Source organism: Dendrobates tinctorius, unplaced genomic scaffold, assembly GCF_039654945.1.
Source record: "Dendrobates tinctorius isolate UK_male_01 unplaced genomic scaffold, ASM3965494v1 ptg000173l, whole genome shotgun sequence".
Taxonomy (NCBI): domain Eukaryota; kingdom Metazoa; phylum Chordata; class Amphibia; order Anura; family Dendrobatidae; genus Dendrobates; species Dendrobates tinctorius.
Window position 1 is genome coordinate 854,769 of NW_027361840.1, and position 19,934 is coordinate 874,702.

A 19,934-nucleotide genomic window follows, 5' to 3' on the forward strand; every position below is an offset into this window, starting at 1 on the left:
CGGGCTGCGAATGCACCTTACTGTTATTTTATTATTTGGTGCATTCCGCTAGCCCTAACACCCATCATACATATCCGTCATCCCACAGTCCCGTGCCCATATACTCATCATACATGTCCTCCATCCCATAGTCCCATGCCCATATACCCATCACACATATCTGCCATCCCATAGTCGAGTGCCCATATACCCATCATACATACCCTCCATCCCATAGTCCCGTGGCCATATACTCATCATACATAATCACCATAGTCCCGTACCCATATACTCATCATACATATCCTCCATCCCATAGTCCCGTGCCCATATACCCATCATACATATCCTTCATGTCATAGTCCCATGCCCATGTACCCATCATACATATCCTCCATCCCATAGTCCCGTGCCCATATACCCGTCATACATGTCCTCCATCCCATAGTCCGGTGCCCATATACCCATCATACATATCCTCCATCCCATAGTCCAGTGCCCATATACCCATCATACATATCCTGCATCCCATAGTCCCGTGCCCATAAACCCGTCATACATATCCTCCATCCCATAGTCCCGTGCCCATATACCCATCATACATATCCTGCATCCCATAGTCCGGTGCCCATATACCCATCATACATATCCTCCATCCCATAGTCCCGTGCCCATATACCCATCATACATATCCTCCATCCCATAGTCCCGTGCCCATATACCCGTCATACATATCCTCCATCCCATAGTCCCGTGCCCATATACCCGTCATACATATCCTCCATCCCATAGTCCCGTGCCCATATACCCATCACACATCCTCCATCCCATAGTCCCGTGCCCATATACCCGTCATACATATCCTCCATCCCATAGTCCCGTGCCCATATACCCATCATACATATCCTCCATTCCATAGTCCCGTGCCCATATACCCATCATACATATCCTCCATCCCATAGTCCCGGAACCAGCACAAGAGAGCTACCTACGGTCCGGTGCATCTTCTTACACTGAAAAACAACCTTCAGACTCCCAGTTTGAAAAACATGAAATCTCAAGGAAAAAAATCACATTTATTACAAATTATCAGACAAATCGGAAGGAAATTATGGAGATATTAACTCCTTCCTACAAAAAGACATAGTATTCACATCCTGGGAATTTGTCGTCGGTGGTGGAGGCGGCTCAGGAGCTGAGCTCCGTCCACACGAGGCAGATACCAGCTGTATTATATAGCCGCCATCTGTCTCAGTCTAGGACAGCAGCATGTAAATGAAATGCATGGTGGTGCCCACGTGGAGGAGCCCCCATCAGCCCCCTGCAGTGCGATCACTGGGGACCTGTGGGTTACTGTGACAGTCGGGGCTCTGCTGAAGACCACCGCCACTGTCCTAGTCCTGTCACTGTCATCCCGTCCTCCTGTGAACCTCAGCCGTAGGCGGACATCTTCACTATGTCCCTCAGGAGCATTGCAGGTGGAGGTCACCGAAGCTTTTCCTCGTTAAACCTAGTAACATAGTTATTAAGGTTGAAGGGAGACTTTAAGTCCATCTCGTTCAACCCATATCCTATCCTAACTTGCTCTAACATGTTGATCCGGGGATGGCAAAAAAAAACCCATGTGGCAAACAGTAAGCTTCACATTGGGGAAAAAAATTCCCTCCCGACTCGACATACGGCAATCAGACTAGCTCCCTGGATCAACGCAATATTAAGGAAACTAGTGTATATACCCTGTAATATTATACTTTTCAGGAAAGGCATCCAGGCCCTTCCTAAATTTTAGTAGGGAATCGCTCATTACAACATCATACGGCAGAGAGTTCCATAGTCTCACTGCTCTTACAGTAAAGAATCCGCGTCTGTGAGTATGCTTAAACCTTCTTTCCTCCAGACGTAGAGGATGCCCCCTTGTCCCCGTCACAGGTCTAAGAGTAAAAAGATCATTAGAAAGGTCTTTGTACTGTTCCCTCCTATATTTATACATTGTAATAAGATCACCCCTAAGCCTTTGATTCTCCAAACTCAATAACCCCAAGTGTAATAACCTGTCTTGGTATTGCAGACCCCCCCAGTTCCCTAATAACCTTGGTCGCTCTTCTCTGCACCCGCTCCAGTTCAGCTATGTCTTTCTTCTACACCAGAGACCAGAACTGTACACAATATTCTAAGTGTGGTCGCACTAGTGACTTATATAGAGGTAAAATTATGTTCTCCTCATGAGCATCTATGCCTCTTTTAATGCATCCCATTATTTTATTTGCCTTTGCAGCAGCTTCCTGACCCTGGCCACTAAATGTGAGTTTGTCGTCCACCCATACACCCAGGTCTTTTTCAGTGACAGTTTTGCCCAATGTTTTACAATTAAGCACATAATTATACATTTTGTTTGTTCTACCCAAGTGCATGACCTTACATTTATTCCCATTAAAGCTCATTTGCCATTTATCAGCCCAAGCTTCTAGTTTACTTAAATCCTCCTGTAATATAAAATTGTCCTCTGTATTGATTACCCTGCAGAGTTTAGTGTCATCTGCAAATATTGAAATTCTACTCTCTATGCCCCCTACAAGGTCATCAATGAATATGTTGAAAAGAAGCGGGCACAATACTGACCCCTGCGGTACCCAATAGTGACCCCTGTGGTACCCCTATACTGACCCCTGTGGTACCCCACTGCTAACCGTGACCCAGTCCGAGTGTGCTCCATTAATAACCACCCTTTGTTTCCTATCCCTGAGCCAGCTCTTTACCCACTTACACATATTTTCCCCTATCCCCATTGTTCTCATTTTATGTATCAACCTTTTGTGTGGCACCGTATCAAAAGCTTTTGAACAGTCCATGTATACCACGTCCACTGCATTCCCTTGGTCCAGTCCGGAACTTACCTCTTCATAAAAGCTCACCAGATTAGTCTGACAGGAACGGTCCCTCATAAACCCATGTTGATATTGGGTCATGAGGTTCTTCTTCATATACTCCATGTTACGTGTTACAGAACCACTCAGCACCCAGAATATGTTGTGCAGTTATATGTATGTATAATAGGTTCTATGTGAGATGCATGTCCCTAATGCATCAGCTCACAGGCTGCGCCCCTGGGCAGAGGGGCCACGATATTCTCCTTTTGTCCGCCCTTCCACCCACCTTTGTAATTCCCACAGTAAAGTTCGGCAGGCTCCGGCCACCTGCGGCTTTTGTAATGCATGTCTGGCCTGCCGCTTTTCTATTGGCCTGCCCTCTGTATCTGTGTGATATATTCTGTGTCCTGTGAGTAAAGTGTTGTCAGACTGGAAATACGTGGAGAAGCAGTGATCTTTTATATGCGCCCATGTAACCAAGGAATTCCAGCCAGCGTCATTCATTCAGACTCCAGCCAACGCAGAGCGGACCTCCGAAAACACGGGGTGGTACTGAAAGAGGTACCCCAGCTTGGTTAGACCCCATTACACTGGTGGCAGACAACGGGATTTGATACCCCTTCTACAGGAGGAAAGGAATGAATGGAAAATAACCAACAGAAGTTAAAGAGGACTACATTAAAAGATCTGGTGGAAGCCCGAGGGTTGATCGCCAGCAACAAAACAAAAGCGGATTTGATAGCAGCCATCATGGAACACGACAGTGCAGCGCCCCCCCAATGTGAATGTGGAGGAGACCGAATTCCAGAGGGAGGTAAAGAGCAGACTGGCGTTCTATGGCCTAAACCCTGCAGTAGAGATCATACGAGAGGTGATGGCTGATGTGTGTACTGATCTGAAGGAAAAGATGGCCGAGCGAACCAAAGTGGAGCTGGCCAAGATGGAGATGGCAGAGCGGAGAGAGGAGAGTCAGCGAGCAGGGGGAGCTCTGGCCTTCGACTAGGTACCTTCAACAGTAAGCCGCAAAAAGATCCAGTATAATGCCTTCCGACAGTTTGAGGAGGCAGAGGAAGACATTGATGGCTTTCTGCAGGACTTTGAGCTGCAGTGTGCCCTTCATCAAGTGAAGCCGGAGGAACGGGTTCAGATTCTGGCCAGCAAGCTGACAGGCCGGGCAGCGGACACCTATCGCACGGTACCTGATGAGGACTGTATGGACTATGAGCGGATCAAAGAAGTGATCTTGGCCCGGTATGCTCTGACACCAGAGGCCTACCGCCAAAAGTTCCGCGGACTTATAAAACGCATAACCGATACCCACGCTGAATGGGCCTGTAAATTACGGCGGTCACTGCTACAGTGGGTACAAGGGAGCCAAGCAACTACTAAGGAGGACGTCCTCCAGCTCTTCCTGTTAGAACGATTCTTTAATGGACTAAACCCCGAGACACAGGAATGGCTTCGGAACAGGCGGCCAACGACTCTTGAGGAAGCCGCTCGTCTGGCCGATGAACATCATGATGCCAGGAGGCCGCAGTTGTCCGGATCAAAGGTGGTCACTAGGGGCCCGCCCATGGACCTGGAGGGCCCCAAACCACCGAAGATTGTAGGGGGACCAGCTAGAAACCCGGCCTACCACAGTCCCCCTGGGGCGCGATGCCACACCTGTCGTCAGCTGGGCCACCTGCAAAGACAATGCCCCAACCGGACTCAGCATACCCAGTGGCCAAAGGCGGGAACAGCTACCTTCAGCCGGGCTGCTGTACACTGCTACCAAGGCGAAGCTGACCCGGCATTGGGGGCTACGACTAACCAATGGGTGGAAGAGATGGAGGAAGTGCTGCATGAAGTAGACCCCGTGCAGGCAGCCCGGGCAGATAATCGACAGCAGCATCGACAGGTCGTGTGGGTTAATGGGAAACGTATGCAGGGACTAAGAGATTCCTGGGCAACTTTGACCCTTGTGAAGCCTCATCTCGTCCGGGACCAAGAGAAGACACACCGGACAGTGGCAGTCCGTGTAGCAGGGGGAGATATACATCGACTACCCACTGCCAGGATTCACCTGAACTGGGGAGTTGGGGATGGCCTTGTTGAGGTCGGCTTGATGGAGTATTTGCCTGCAGGCGTCTTGCTGGGAAATGACTTGGGGCCCATGTTGTCTGCATTCTCAGTGGCCCCTCTGGCTGAGATCTATCCTGTGAACACCCGGGGACGAGCTCGAGCTGCGGAGGCGGAATCATACTCAGAGGAGTCCCAGGTAAGACATCCCAGCCCTGTATGTATCCCCATAGCCAGACACATTTCTTGGGCCACCCCAGATGAATTTAAGAGGGAGTTACTTAAGGATCCTTCATTAGAGGGATATCGTGGGAAGGCACAGGAGGGGAGAGGAGTACTGGAAGGGGAACAGTTTGTATGGAAGCAGGGACTCCTCTACCGGATCACAGAGCAGCACCACACAGGGACGAGCCCCACTATAAAAAAACAGCTGGTAGTTCCCAAGAAGTATAGGCAGGAGTTACTGCGATTCTCTCATGATATACCCTTGGCCGGGCACTTCGGCGTCAGTCGCACCAGGCATCGTCTGACACAAAACTTCTTTTGGCCGGGGGTAACCTATGATGTTCGTCAGTACTGCCAGACCTGTGACAGTTGTCAGCGCATTGGCAAGAGGGGGGATCGATGCAAGGCCAAATTACGCCCCCTCCCCATTGTGGAGGAACCATTTAACCAAGTAGCGGTTGATCTGATAGGGCCGTTAGCCAAACCCAGTCCGTCCGGGAAAAAGTATATATTGACAGTGGTAGATTATGCCACACGGTATCCAGAGGCGGTTGCGTTACCTAACATACTCGCAGAGACGGTGGCGGCCGCCCTGCTCCAGGTTTTCTCACGGGTTGGATTTCCCCGGGAGATTATCTCGGACCAGGGTACCCAGTTTACAGCAGAGGTGACCAACCAACTGTGGAAGCTGTGCGGCGTAAAGTCCATTAGAAGCACCCCGTACCACCCGCAAACCAATGGGTTGTGTGAACGCTTTAACGGGACATTAAAACAGCTCATTGGGACTTTTACCAGGACCTACAGGGACTGGGAGAAATTCTTGCCACACCTCCTGTTTGCCTATCGGGAGGTGCCCCAAGAATCCACGGGGTTCTTCCCGTTCGAGCTGGTATACGGGAGACGGGTAAGGGGACCCCTAGACTTAGTTCTGGAACACTGGGAAGGGGAGGGCCTCATAGAAGGGGTACCTATTGTACCCTATGTGCTGGAATTCCGGGACCGCCTACAGGAGCTGACCCAGGTTGTACGTGAGAACCTGCAGGCGACACAGCGGCGCCAGCGCATATGGTACGATCGGAGGGCCAGAGAGTGCACTTTGGAATTAGGACAGAAGGTCCTGGTGTTAGAGCCCACTAAGCAGAATAAGTTTCAAGCTGCATGGCAGGGGCCCTACCAGGTAATGGGGAAAATAGCCGGCACAACCTATAATGTCGCCGATTGTGACGACCCCAGGGTTATCCGCATGTTCCACGTGAATATGCTGTAGCCCTACCGGGAGCACCCTGAAGAGGTAGTGGCCGTCTGTGCACCTGAAGCAGAGCATGTAGCTGGACTTCCCTTGCCAGATGTCTTAGGGGAAAGGACTCAGTCTGAAACATGGGACCAGGTACACTTGGGTGAAGACCTAGGCCCCCGGGAGAGACAGCAGGCGGAGGCGTTGTTGAGGCTGCGACATAGGATGTTTTCAGACAGACCGGGGTACACTCACCTGGCACAACACAAGGTTGAGACCCAGGATCAGACCCCCCTGTGACAAAACCCTTTCCGCGTCCCTGAGTCTGTACGAGAGGGGATGCGACAAGAGATACAAGAGATGTTGCGTTTAGGGGTCATGAAGAGTCAGTCCCTGGGCATCCCCCGTAGTGTTAGTGCCCAAGAAGGATGGGACTACACGGTTTTGTGTAGACTATCGTAAGCTCAATGAGAAAACAGTGACGGATGCATACCCCATGCCGCGTGTGGATGAGTTGTTAGAACCGGCTGGCGGGGGCAAAGTATTTGACCATCATCGATCTATGCAAAGGCTACTGGCAGATTCCCCTTAATCCTGACGCTATTCCCAAGTCGGCATTTGTCACCCCGTTCGGCTTATTCCAGTTCCGAGTTATGCCATTCGGGATGAAGAATGCCCCGGCGACGTTCCAGAGGCTGGCTGACCGGCTTCTGGATGGTCTCCAGGACTATGCTTGTGCCTACCTGGACGACATCGCCATCTACAGTGCGACATGGGAAGAGCATCTAAATCACCTAGAGACAGTATTGGACAGGATCCACCAGGCCGGAATCACCCTGAACCCAAACAAGTGTCACGTGGGCAAAGCAGAGGTTCAGTATTTAGGGCATTGGGTGGGAAGTGGGAAACAGTGACCAGAACCAGCCAAGATTGAGGCCATAGCCAAATGGCCCACCCCACGCACTAAAACCCAGGTCATGGCGTTTCTAGGGACAGCAGGGTATTATAGGAAATTTGTCCCCAATTACAGCAGCGTAGCCAAGCCCCTCACTGATGTGACTCGTAAGAACCTCCCCCGCCAGGTAACCTGGACCCCCCGAGTGTGAGTAAGCCTTCCGCCAGCTAAAGGACGCCCTCACAAATACCCCGGTATTGGCCGCACCTGATCCAACTAAACGTTTCCTGGTTCACACAGACGCTTCTATGTTTGGATTGGGGGCAGTGCTGAGCCAAGTCAGGCCGGACGGCCAAGAACACCCGGTAGCTTACCTGAGTCGGAAACTACTGCCCCGTGAAGTAAGCTATGCGGCCATTGAGAAGGAGTGCCTGGCGGTAGTATGGGCACTCAAGAAGTTGCAACCATATTTGTATGGACGATAGTTTTCCCTCCTAACGGACCATAATCCCCTAGTCTGGTTTAATCGGGTCTCCGGAGACAACGCCAGATTGTTGCGGTGGAGTTTAGCCCTACAACCTCTGGACTTCACCATCCACCACAGACCCGGCAAACAAAATGGTAACACCGATGGACTAAGTCGACAAACGGAACTTGTACCAACCCCATAAACTTCGGTCATCCCTAAACCGATCCGTTGAGGATCAGACTGTGTATGCCGATCGCGTCACTGAAAAGGGGAGCCGTGTTACAGAACCACTCAGCACCCAGAATATGTTGTGCAGTTATATGTATGTATAATAGGTTCTATGTGAGATGCATGTCCCTAATGCATCAGCCCACAGGCTGCGCCCCTGGGCAGAGGGGACACGATATTCTCCTTTTATCCGCCCTCCCCCCTCCTTTGTAATTCCCACAGTAAACTTCGGCAGGCTCCGGCCACCTGCGGCTTTTGTAATGCATGTCTGGCCTGCCGCTTTTCTATTGGCCTGCCCTCTGTATCTGTGTGATATATTCTGTGTCCTGTGAGTAAAGTGTTGTCAGACTGGAAATACGTGGAGAAGCAGTGATCTTTTATATGCGCCCATGTAACCAAGGAATTCCAGCCAGCGTCATTCATTCAGACTCCAGCCAACGCAGAGCGGACCTCCGAAAACACGGGGTAGTACTGAAAGAGGTACCCCAGCTTGATTAGACCCCGTTACACTCCAGTATAGTATCTCTTAGAAAACCCTCCAGGATTTTACCCACAGTTGAGGTTAAGCTCACTGGCCTATAATTTCCAAGTTTTGAATATTGGCACCACATTTGCTGTGCGCCAGTCCTGTGGTACAGACCCTGTTATTATGGAATCTTTAAAAATTAAAAATAGTGGTCTATCTATGACTGTGCTTAATTCCTGCAGTCCTCGGGGGTGTATCCCATCCGGGCCCGGGGATTTGTCAATTTTAGTGATTTTTAGACGCTGCCGTACTTCATGCTGGATTAAGCAGGTGACATTTAAAGGAGAATTTTTATCCCTGATCATGTTATCCGTCATGGGATTTTCTTGTGTAAATACTGTTGATAAAGTCATTTAGCATATTGGCTTTTTCCTCATCCACCATTTCGCCCAGACTATTTTTAAGGGGGCCAACTCTATAATTTTTTAGTTTATTACAATTTATGTAGTTAAAAGTAAAGAAAAATAAAAATTCATATTTAGTTTTGCCCCATTTGAATTTTTTTTTGTTTATTTATCTCACGATCCTAAAGTGAAAAATAATCAACAAAGCTTTGTATGTGCTGAATTGGCGTCACTGCCGGGAAACCAAAAAACAAGCCCCCCCGCTCAGCCCCAGCAACAGAAAAAGAAGGTTCTCCTGTTCTCAGGAGGTTGCTGCACAAACCTGGAGACATTTCTGGAATATTCTGAATTTTCTTCATCATATAAATAAAAAAAGATTCATGTTTGGCATCGCGGTAATGGGATTGTCGTGGCCGATCATGATTCCAGATCATATTTACCGCACAATGCCAAAATGCCCGACCTAACGGCACATCCACGGGGTCCTCTGCTCTGAATCCACTGACAGCTGGGCTGTCCATTCCCATTATCAGAGGGTCCGTGCCGTGACCCCCGGTAACACCCAGCTGTCTCTATAGTCATACATTATCAGAAGGAACAGCAGAGGAACGGTGCAGCGCAGAGATGTCAGGAGAGAAGCTCCAGAACCAGAGATCAGGCGGGATATAAATATTGTCCGGAGAGCGGACGGCTCCTCTGTGCTCATCTCCTCCGCTCCGCTACAACTTTCCTCCTGACTTTTCCTTCTATCTGTGACATTTCCATTATTTCTTTCAGAGCTCTGAAATCCGGGTAAAGATCTGAGGAACCTTATTGCTGCCGCCATAATGGAAGAAGAAAGTGATGTCCGGGGTGGTGAGCGGTGCACTGAGGACGTCTCTACAAGTAACCGGCCCGGTGAGGAACTACCACTAAATAATACAAAGAAGAGTCATGATTTTCTCATTCACCGGACATAATACACACCTTACCTGCTGCAGAACCTCATAATACACCTCAGCTGCTGCAGAACATCATCATACACACCTCATCTACTGCGGAACCTCATAATACACCTCAGCTGCTGCAGAACATCATCATACACACCTTATCTGCTGCAGAACCTCACAATACACCTCAGCTGCTGCAGAACCTGATAATATACACCTCAGCTGCTGCAATACCTCATTATACACCTCAGCTGCTGCAGAACATCATCATACACACCTATCCTGCTGCAGAACCTCATAATGTATCTCAGCTGCTGCAGAACCTAATACACACTTCAGCTGCTGCAGAACCTGCTAATACACAGCTCAACTGCTCCAGAACCTCTTAATATATCTCAGCTGCTGCAGAACATCATCATACACACCTCTTCTGCTGCAGAATTTCAAAATATATCCCAGCTGCTGCAGCACATCATCATACACACCTCAGCTGCTGCAGAACCTCATAATATATCTCAGCTGCTGCTGAACGTCATCATACACACCTCAGCTGCTGCAGAACCTGATAATAAACACCTCAGCTGCTGCAGAACCTCATAATGTATCTCAGCTGCTGCAGAACATCATCATACACACCTCAGCTGCTGCAGAACCTCATAATGTATCTCAGCTGCTGCAGAACCTCATAATATACCTCAGCTGCTATCGTTGCCTTACATTGACAGAACGGCTTCTATTTCCGCATTGATCACTGACGTGTGATGTGCAGAGAGCAGTGACGGCGTGTAACGTATACGGCTTCCAGTGTTGTTTTGCCACAAGAGTAGGGATCTGACAGCCGTGGATGATTTACTCCGACATTGCGACATTTCAGAGGAAACCTACATTTAATATCCGGCTGGGGAAGATGTGACCAGGATGACTAGCCCAAGTGTCCATCCCCAGCGGCTTCTCTCTGCTCTGCTGCCCTACACTGACAGGTGTCCCCTGTGTGCAGTTCTGAAAGTTGATGTTGAGATGCCGCATCCTAAATGTCGTAGAGAAAATGTAAAAATCCATAAAGAAATCTCTGGAGAGGAGACATATCACCGTCACATTGAACATATGAGATTAATTAGAATTGGGGAAGTGAGAGAGAGCTGACACTTCAGCCTTTATTGAAGTAAGGACCTCCTGTGGGGACCAGGTAGTTAAACAGGAATCTGTTCTGGGAACCAGCCGCCTAGACTGGGATTTAATTGCACAGAGGTGGAGACGTACACTTCCAATGCAAGAGCTTCCTCTGTTCAAAAGGCTTGTCTGAGACGCAGCCACTAGCCAGTGATGAATATTGAGGTTTGCATCGATCTGATAGTTATGGGAGATATATTTTCGGCATTGTGGTAGAGGGACGAATATAACTCACATCACAGTAAGGTCCATTTTCCTACAGAGTACCTCCCTACGCCAAGCTCTGAGCCATCTCTGTGGCCAGGTTTATAGTACTTACTCTTTCGTTATGCCTTTTCATTTTATGCAATTGTATATATATTGTTTTGCTCACATTTTGTATATTTTTATAAACACTGCCTATATTTCCAGATTAAATACCGTATATACTCGTGTACAAGCCAAGATTTTCAGCACATGTATTTGTGCTGAAAACACCCCCCTTGGCTTATACATGAGTCATTGTCCAGAAAGCCAGCGGTGGAGGAGGAGGGTAGCGGTGGAGCAGCGGCAGGAGCTGGCGGCTGTGACATCATACTCGCCTTCCTCCCGCCCTCGCTGAACTCCTTGCATCTCTGTTGTCCCGGCACAGCAGCTCTTCCTGTGTTCAGCGGTCACGTGGTTCCGCTCATTAAGGTAATGAATATGCATGCGTCTCCACTCCCATAGGCGTGGAGCACATATTCATTACTTTAATGAGCGGTACCACGTGACCAATGAACACAGGAAGAGCTGCCGCGCCGGGACAACGAAGATGCAGGGACATGCAGCAACGGCGCAAGGAGGACTGGGGAGGATGGAGGAGGACGGGGGAGTACGGGGCTAGCTGAGCGAAACCATGCATAAAAGGATGGGATGGGGAAGCCAAGCTACGCATACAAGATGGGACAGGGGACCGGGGGAGCCATGCATACAACGAGGGGACTGGGGGAGCCATGCATACAAAAGGAGGGGAGCCAAGCATACAACAGGGGGACCCACACAGAGCAGGACAGGACAGGGGGAGCCACACATAGCAGGACAGGGATGAGGGGACAATGCATACCCAGCTCGAGTCAATAAGCTTACCCAGTTTTTCGTGGCAAAATTAGGTGCCTCGACTTATACTCGGGTCGGCTTATACTTGAGTATATACGGTATATAAAATGTAATAGCTTTGTTCCTTTCCCTCTGTAAACCACACCCTGAAGCCATACGTAACCTATAACGGGCGTCCAATCAGCCTGTATAAGTGATTGGTGATGGAAGCTAGTTGTTCTTTTTGTTTTCTGTTGAGCAGTGACTATACCAAGGTGTGTGTGTATATATATACTAGCTGAAGAGCCCGGCGCTGCCCGGGCATAGTAAATAACTGTGGATAGTTATAACAAATGATAATTATCCTCCATCCCATAGTCCCGTGCCCATATACCCATCATACATATCCACCATCCCATAGTCCCGTGCCCATATACCCATCATACATATCCACCATCCCATAGGCCCGTGCCCATATACCCATCATGCATATCCTCCATCCCATAGTCCCATGCCCATATACCCATCACACATCCTTCATCTCATAGTCCCATGCCCATATACCCATCATACATATCCTCCATCCCATAGTCCCGTGCCCATATTCCCATCATACATATCCGCCATCCCATAGTCGAGTGCCCATATACCCATCACACATCCTTCATCTCATAGTCCGGTGCCCATATACCCATCATACATATCCTCCATCCCATAGTCCCGTGCCCATATACCCATCATACATATCTGCCATCCCACAGTCCTGTGCCCATATACCCGTCATACATATCTGCCATCCCATAGTCCCGTGCCCATATGCCTGTCATACATATCCTCCATCCCATAGTCCAGTGCCCATATACCCATCACACATCCTCCATCCCATAGTCAACCATTATGACATCATAATGAGGGGCGGGGCTTGACGCGCACACACTTTTTCCCCAGTATGTAGATAGGGGCAAAATTGCTTGGTGAATTGGAACGCGCGGAGTTAAAACTTCGCCTCACAACATAGCTTAGGACGCTCTCGGGGTTCAGACGTGTGACTGTGCCAAATTTTGTGGCTGTAGCTGCGACGGTGCGGATGCCTATCCCGGACACACATACACATACATACACACATACATACATACACACTTTGAGCTTTATATATTAGATATATATATATACAGTACAAACCAAAAGTTTGGACACACCTTCTCATTCAAAGAGTTTTCTTTATTTTCATGATTATGAAGATTGTAGATTCACCCTGAAGGCATCAAAACTATGAATTATCACATGTGGAATTATATAATTAGCAAAAAAGTGTGAAACAACTGAAAATATGTCTTATATTCTAGGTTCTTCAAAGTAGCCACCTTTTGCTTTGATTACTGCTTTGCACACTCTTGGCATTCTCTTCGAACATGCGCGGCTCCGCTCCGTACACCTCGTACACACGCGGCTCGACTCCGTACACCTCGTACACGCGCGGCTCCGCTCCGTACACGTCGTACACGCGCGGCTCCGCTCCGTACACCTCGTACACGTGCGGCTCCGCTCCGTACACCTCGTACACGCGCGGCTCCGCTCCGTACACGTCGTACACGCGCGGCTCCGCTCCGTACACGTCGTACACGCGCGGCTCCGCTCCGTACACGTCGTACACGCGCGGCTCCGCTCCGTACACGTCGTACACGCGCGGCTCCGCTCCGTACACCTCGTACACGCGCGGCTCCGCTCCGTACACCTCGTACACGCGCGGCTCCGCTCCGTACATTTCGTACATGAACAACTCTGCTCTGCACACCCCATACACACGCGGCTCCGCTCCGTACATTTCGTACACACGCGGCTGCGCTCCGTACACGTCGTACATGCACAACTCTGCTCCGCACACCCCATACACACGCGGCTCTGCTACGTACAACTGGTACACACACGGCTCCGCTCCGTACACCCTGTAAACCCCTCCTCAACGTGCACACAAACTTCCCCTCATCCAGCAGCATGACAACCAGCACAGCAGAGTCCTCCACACACTGAGGCCCCTGATCATGTGACCCCTGACTCCTCCCCTCCTGTGACCTCATCACAGGCCCTGTGCACACAGAGCAGCCATCGCTTCAAGCCAATAGCAGCCTGGCAGCGGCTGCAGCTCCGCGGTAGATGGCCCCTGCTTGGGTGTTGCAATATGGCGGTCGGCTCTGTCACTACTTCCGGCCGCGGTGGATTGTGGGATAGCGACGCAATCGCCGGAAGCTGTGACAGAGCCGATTGGCAGTTATATAGTAGATATATTTATGTACACACATACACACATATATATATATTCTAGGCGCTGGAATCGGAAGTGTATATACCGTACCGTCACTGTGAGGTCCCAATATCCGGCGCAGTAGTGGAGGCAGCGGCGGCCTCGTCCATCACTCGTCAGACAGCTGCGTTTTGTCCTGGTGATTGGAGGCAGCAGAATTGCTTCCTCTGACAAACTGGTGGCAGCAGTGCGATCTGCGTGATTTCTTCGATGTCATCCATGACACTGAGGTCAGTGTGTAATGCTGCTGGATCGAGCGTCTCCGGCTTCTGTCAGTAGAAAAACAGAACAATAAGAGAAGCAGGAGGAGACGTCAGCCGGAGCACAAGTCTGCAAATCGAACCATCACCTGACGGCCGCAAAATCCTGGCATAGCGCATGTTACACACCTTTAGGATTCATCATGTCCGTGTCAACTTGCAGAATTACAGACATGTAAATGACACCTACACATAATATTATATCCTATATATCACACGACGCGCATATGTGGCACCCCTGAGGCTCAGTCGCCACATAGGTACTGCACCTTTTCCTCTTGAGGTGTGGTACCCCACCATCCTGGTAAGTTGGGAACTCCTTTCCACACTTCAACACCTGCACCCACACACAGGATAGTTCAGCAAAGGACCAGATTGCAGCTCCATGCTTAGAGGGTAGCAGAGCACCTTTCGTGGGTCCTTGCTTCGTAACACGAGATGTGCTGGGAGGTGGGTGGAGTTTAGATTCATATAAAAGAAAGGGAAGGTTTAGAATTACAGATCAGTCTGGGGTGAGTCCCAGAGAGGTCAGTCTGACAGGAGATCAGTCTGGGGTGAGTCCCAGAGAGGTCAGTCTGACAGGAGATCAGTCTGGGGTGAGTCCCAGAGAGGTCAGTCTGACGGGAGGTCAGTCTGGGGTGAGTCCCAGAGGTCCCTGGAAGAAGGGATGGAAGAAGGAGTGCTGCAGCTGCCTCAGTGACCTGAGCCAGCTGGCACAGGAATGGAAAAAAGGAGAAAGACGTAGAACTGAAACCTAAAGCTTCCATAGGAAAGAAAGACAAGTACGGAACGAAGGAGTAAAGAGAACAGAGAGGAGGAGTGGGTTGGATAGGAACCCTGCCTATAGGTTTCTCAGCGCAAGGCCGGGGCCTGGTCCCCAAGGTTGGTTGGACACTTATGGTTCTGCAGCAGACACCGGTGGAGTAGTTGGCTGTAAATGCACTACTCCCATCCAAGACTTGGGACACAACAGCAACACGGATAGAGAGCCGGGATCCAGGAGCATCCCCGAGCAGGCTACAGCTGTCTGTCATACAAGTAGAGTTCTAGGAACATCTAGTAAGGAGGTATTCCAGGGTAACTAAGTACTGGAGTGCTTCACACCACAAGGCGCATTGGCGGAGTCGTTCAGGAAGGTACATGTTGGCGGAGTGTTGGAGAGGAGAGCCCTGACTTGCCCGGGAGGTTGATTGAGTCTCTACCCCGGAGGACACGGCACGGAGGCAAGCACCAGTGGGTACCACGAACTGTGAGTAAAGCTTTTAAACTGCAAGCCCTGGTGTCCTCCATTCATTCATCGCTAACACCTTCAGCACCGCTACATCTGGGTACCAACATCCCCACCATTCTGTGCCTCTCCTCATCCATTGCACCTACACTGCCCTGGGACTACAGCTCCACCTGTGGGGAGCTACACCATCTTTGCTGCACCACACCATCAGTCCCAGCGGATCTGCAAGCAGCGTTGGCTTACCATCTTACTTGCTAAGCACCACAGGTGGCGTCACGAACTATTAACCACAAACCACCATTGATATTTGGGCGCCCAGGGCCACGGACCGGGTCACCGCCACCGCTGTGACACATCCCCCTGACACCGGCCCGGTACCGAGTACCCCACAGCCCTGGGAGGGCGATCCACATACTTGCTGTCTTGTGCTGACTAAATATATCTAGCTTCCCTGACTGCACTTCTGATGAGAGAAGCGGAGCATGTCTAGTCAGCGCATGAGCGTCCGTTTGCTCTGTGACTTCTAGGAAACACTGACATCATGCATAGAGTTGAGCGAAACGGGTCGGCCAAATTCAGAATCCGCCGACTTTTGCTAAAGTCGGGTTTCACCGATCGAAACCCGATCATAGCGTGAGGTCGGCCATGAGGTCGCCGACTTGAGCGCCAAAATCGCGTTTCAAATAATGCTTCCAGTGCCTTTTCTCTGCCAATCATCAAGGACGCACACTGTGGGCAACGCGATTACGTCGGCAGCGGCCCCCACCATGTTAGGGTAGTTTCACACATCCAGATAATTCCGGTACCGGAAAAACCGGTACCGGAGCTATCCGTGTCCGTGTGGATATGTAGGCTATCCGTGTGACATCTGTGTGCTATCCCTATGTCCGTGTGTACCATCCGTGTGCTGTCCGTGTACTGGAAAAATTAGTTTCAATGTTAACCCTTTGACTTTTAAAAATGCACATGGATCGCACACGAACAGCACACGGACAGCATCCGTGTGCGGTACGTGTTTACACGGACCCATTGACTTGTATGGGTCTGTGTGATCCGTGCTGTTGCACAAAAACGGACATGTCAGCGTGTTTTACACACGGACACACGGTCTATGAAAACATGCTGACATCTGCATAGACACATTCATTAGAGTGTGTCAGTGTCTCCGGTACGTGAGAAAACTGTCACTGCACGTACCGGAGCCACTGACGTGTGAAACTGCCCTTAGATAAGGGCATGCAAGTGATTGGCTGGCTTTGTGTGGCATCACAGTGCCTACAAAAAGGCCGTCACCGCCGACCGCCATCTTACTTCTGCCGATCTTAGAACAGGGAGAGGTGCTGCTGCTGATTCTGAACAGCGTTAGGCAGGGAAGAAGAAAAAAAATAGCTTCTGCTGATAGCGCTTTTCACTCTAAGTTAGTGTGCAGTGAAAGGGGAGGATTTTTGTTGTGTGCAGCAGCGCTGGTGGTGATTAGGCTGCCTTATAAGGCTACCTGCTAGCTGCATTGCTGTGTGCACACTGCTGTTCAAACTGCTTTTTTCAAAGCACTCCAACTTTTATTATAATAATAATCTTTATTTTTATATAGCGCTAACATATTCCGCAGAACTTTACAATTTGCACATATTATCATCACTGTCCCCGATGGGGCTCACAATCTAAATTCCCTATCAGTATGTCTTTAAAATGTGGGAGGAAACCGGAGTACCCGGAGGAAACCCACGCAAACACGGGGAGAACATACAAACTCCTTGCAGATGTAGTCCTTGGTGGGATTCTAACCACTGAGCAACCGTGCCACCCATAACTTTTATTATTTTGTTCTGCTCAGTTACCGAGCGTTCATTTTTTCACACACTACCATGTACCGGATGGTATCACGGACAAATACCAGCTATCTGTGTGTGACTCTGTTAAAAAAAAAAAAAGAGATTTTCCATTTTTCCAGACCTACACAGTATAGAGCTGTCTGCTTTTCAAACAGTATTGTGTATATCTGCCGTTCGCATTACGGTCACATCTATACAGAGTCAGCGTGTGTGTGACACTCCGTAAATACATATACGGACATTTCCATTTCTCCATACACCGTATTGAGCTGTCCGATTCTCAAACAGTATTGTATATCTGCTGTTCGCATTAGTCACATCTATACAGAGTCAGCGTGTGTGTATGACACTCCGTAAATACATATACGGAGATTGTTAGTTTCACTAAAAACGTACAGTATACAGCTGTACACTTCTGATACCATATAGCTGCTTGTTGGATTACGGTCAAATACATACTGGTAGAGCGTCTGTGACTAACAAAATATATATGGAGATTTAATTTTTTTAATACATCTTACACAGCTGTACGCTCCTCATACAGTACCATCTCTCTTCTGGTATTTTTGGTACATTTTCCCAAACATGAGGTAGTATGGTGGAAGAGGCCACGGACGTGGGCAGGGGGGCGCAGCTGGTACTGATGGTGGTGGTGCATCGGCTGGTTCTGGCAAAAGCACAATAGCAGCTAAGGCAGGAGGTGTTGAGCCTGCGTCATCGTCTGGCCCAAGAAGGCCTTTAAGGTTCCCTTTTCTGTGAGTAGGTAAACTGCTTTTAAAGCCGGAGCATCAGGAACAGGTTTTGGCTTACATTGCCGAAACAGCCTCCAACTCTATTGCCTCCTCTTCTGAAGTTACAAAAACTGCTAGCACAGAGTCAGTGCAGGCCTCTGGTCAGTAACAACACCTTTCCTTGTGTCCTTCACCCACACCAAAAGTGAAGGATGCTGCAGCACACACTTCAGATTACTCTATGGAGCTCTTTTCACATACCATGCCTAGGTTATGAAGTCAAATCCTGAATTCCCCAGTACACGATGAATCTGACATGGAGTGCACTGATGCACAGCCACTGCTAGATGAATCTGCTGGTACATTCACCCACAGCACTACATTGCCCTCGCAGTCTACTGAGCCCGAATCAGACCCTGATGAAACTCAGGTGCCCCTTCCCGCATACTTTGCCAGCTTACACGGTGACACAGAGGAAGGTGCAGATGACATTGAAGACAAGGTCATGGATGACCCAGTTGTTGACCCGGATTGGCGTCCATTGGGGGAAGAGGGTGCTGGTGACAATAGGTCAGAACAGGAGAAGGATCCGCAACAGGCATCGTCATCGCAGCAGCGGTTATCCGGCAGGCCCGTAGCTGTCAAAACACTTGGCAAGAAAACTAAAAGAGTTGCAGGACAGCTTGGCTAGACGGTCAAATTAGCACAGCGTGCAAGCCCTGAAAATTTGTACCATAGTAGGAAGAGTGCAGTGTTGCACTTTTTTGAACAAAATCCTACTGATGACGCAAAGGTTATCTGTAAGAAGTGCCGAAGGACCTTTAGCAGAGGGAAAAATCTAAGAAATTTGAATACCAGTTGCATGCTTAGACATTTAACCAACATGCACTTGCAAGCGTGGACGGACTACAAAAGCTCAGGTAGCACATGTGCACCTGCTCCGACAAGTTAGCCGGCAAAGCTCCATCGCTTCCCCCACTGTAAGGCCACCGCTAAGCACACCACCATCATGAAATGTTGAGGTGTCGTCGCTAGGCCAAACCAGTCAGGCAATCACAATATTTTCACGAGGAAACACTGAATCTAGGCCATCAACACCCTCACCATCACAAACCCCTTCTCACTCCATCATGTCCAATGCTAGTTCCCCCATATGCAGCTCTCAAGTCCAGCTCACCCTACCAGACACTCTGAGTAGGACAAGAAAGTACTCATCCTCTCATCCGCGTACACTGGCTTTGAACGCCTACATTGACAAACTGATCTCATTAGAGATGATGCCCTTCCGCCAGGTAGAAAGTGAAGCTTTCCCGAGAGCTCATGGCCTACACTGTCCCATGCTATGACGTACCCAGTCGGCACTTTTCTCGAAAAGCCATCCCTGCCCTCCACCGACATGTGAAAGACCACATTGTTCATGCACTAAAACAATCAGTGAGTGGAAAGGTGCACCTCACAATGGATGCATGGACCAGTAGGCATGGCCAGGGCCGTTACGTGTCCATCACTGCGCACTGGGTTAATGTGGTGGATGCAGGCTCCACAGGGGACAGCGGCGGTGGAACAGTGCTGCCTAGCCCATGGTATAGGAAACA

At 49.6% G+C, this 19,934-nt stretch overlaps 1 protein-coding gene and 1 long non-coding RNA gene across 8 annotated transcripts in view; one reads left to right on the forward strand and one right to left on the reverse strand.

The window, feature by feature from the left end:
• Window positions 1–19,934, reverse strand: part of LOC141053943 (uncharacterized) — a 164,120-nt gene that overhangs the window by 42,040 nt on the left and 102,146 nt on the right. For all 7 annotated transcript variants that reach the window (XR_012221288.1, XR_012221287.1, XR_012221285.1 and 4 more), the window contains one exon: window positions 14,337–14,554. This is a non-coding gene — a long non-coding RNA (uncharacterized lncRNA). The remainder of the gene's footprint in view (window positions 1–14,336; window positions 14,555–19,934) is intronic.
• The window catches only part of LOC141053929 (uncharacterized), an 80,675-nt gene that overhangs the window by 16,415 nt on the left and 44,326 nt on the right, over window positions 1–19,934 (forward strand). Inside the window, exon 2 of the mRNA XM_073551099.1 lies at window positions 9,606–9,725. Within this exon, the coding sequence (XP_073407200.1) occupies window positions 9,656–9,725 (70 nt within the window). The 5' untranslated portion in view covers window positions 9,606–9,655. The remainder of the gene's footprint in view (window positions 1–9,605; window positions 9,726–19,934) is intronic.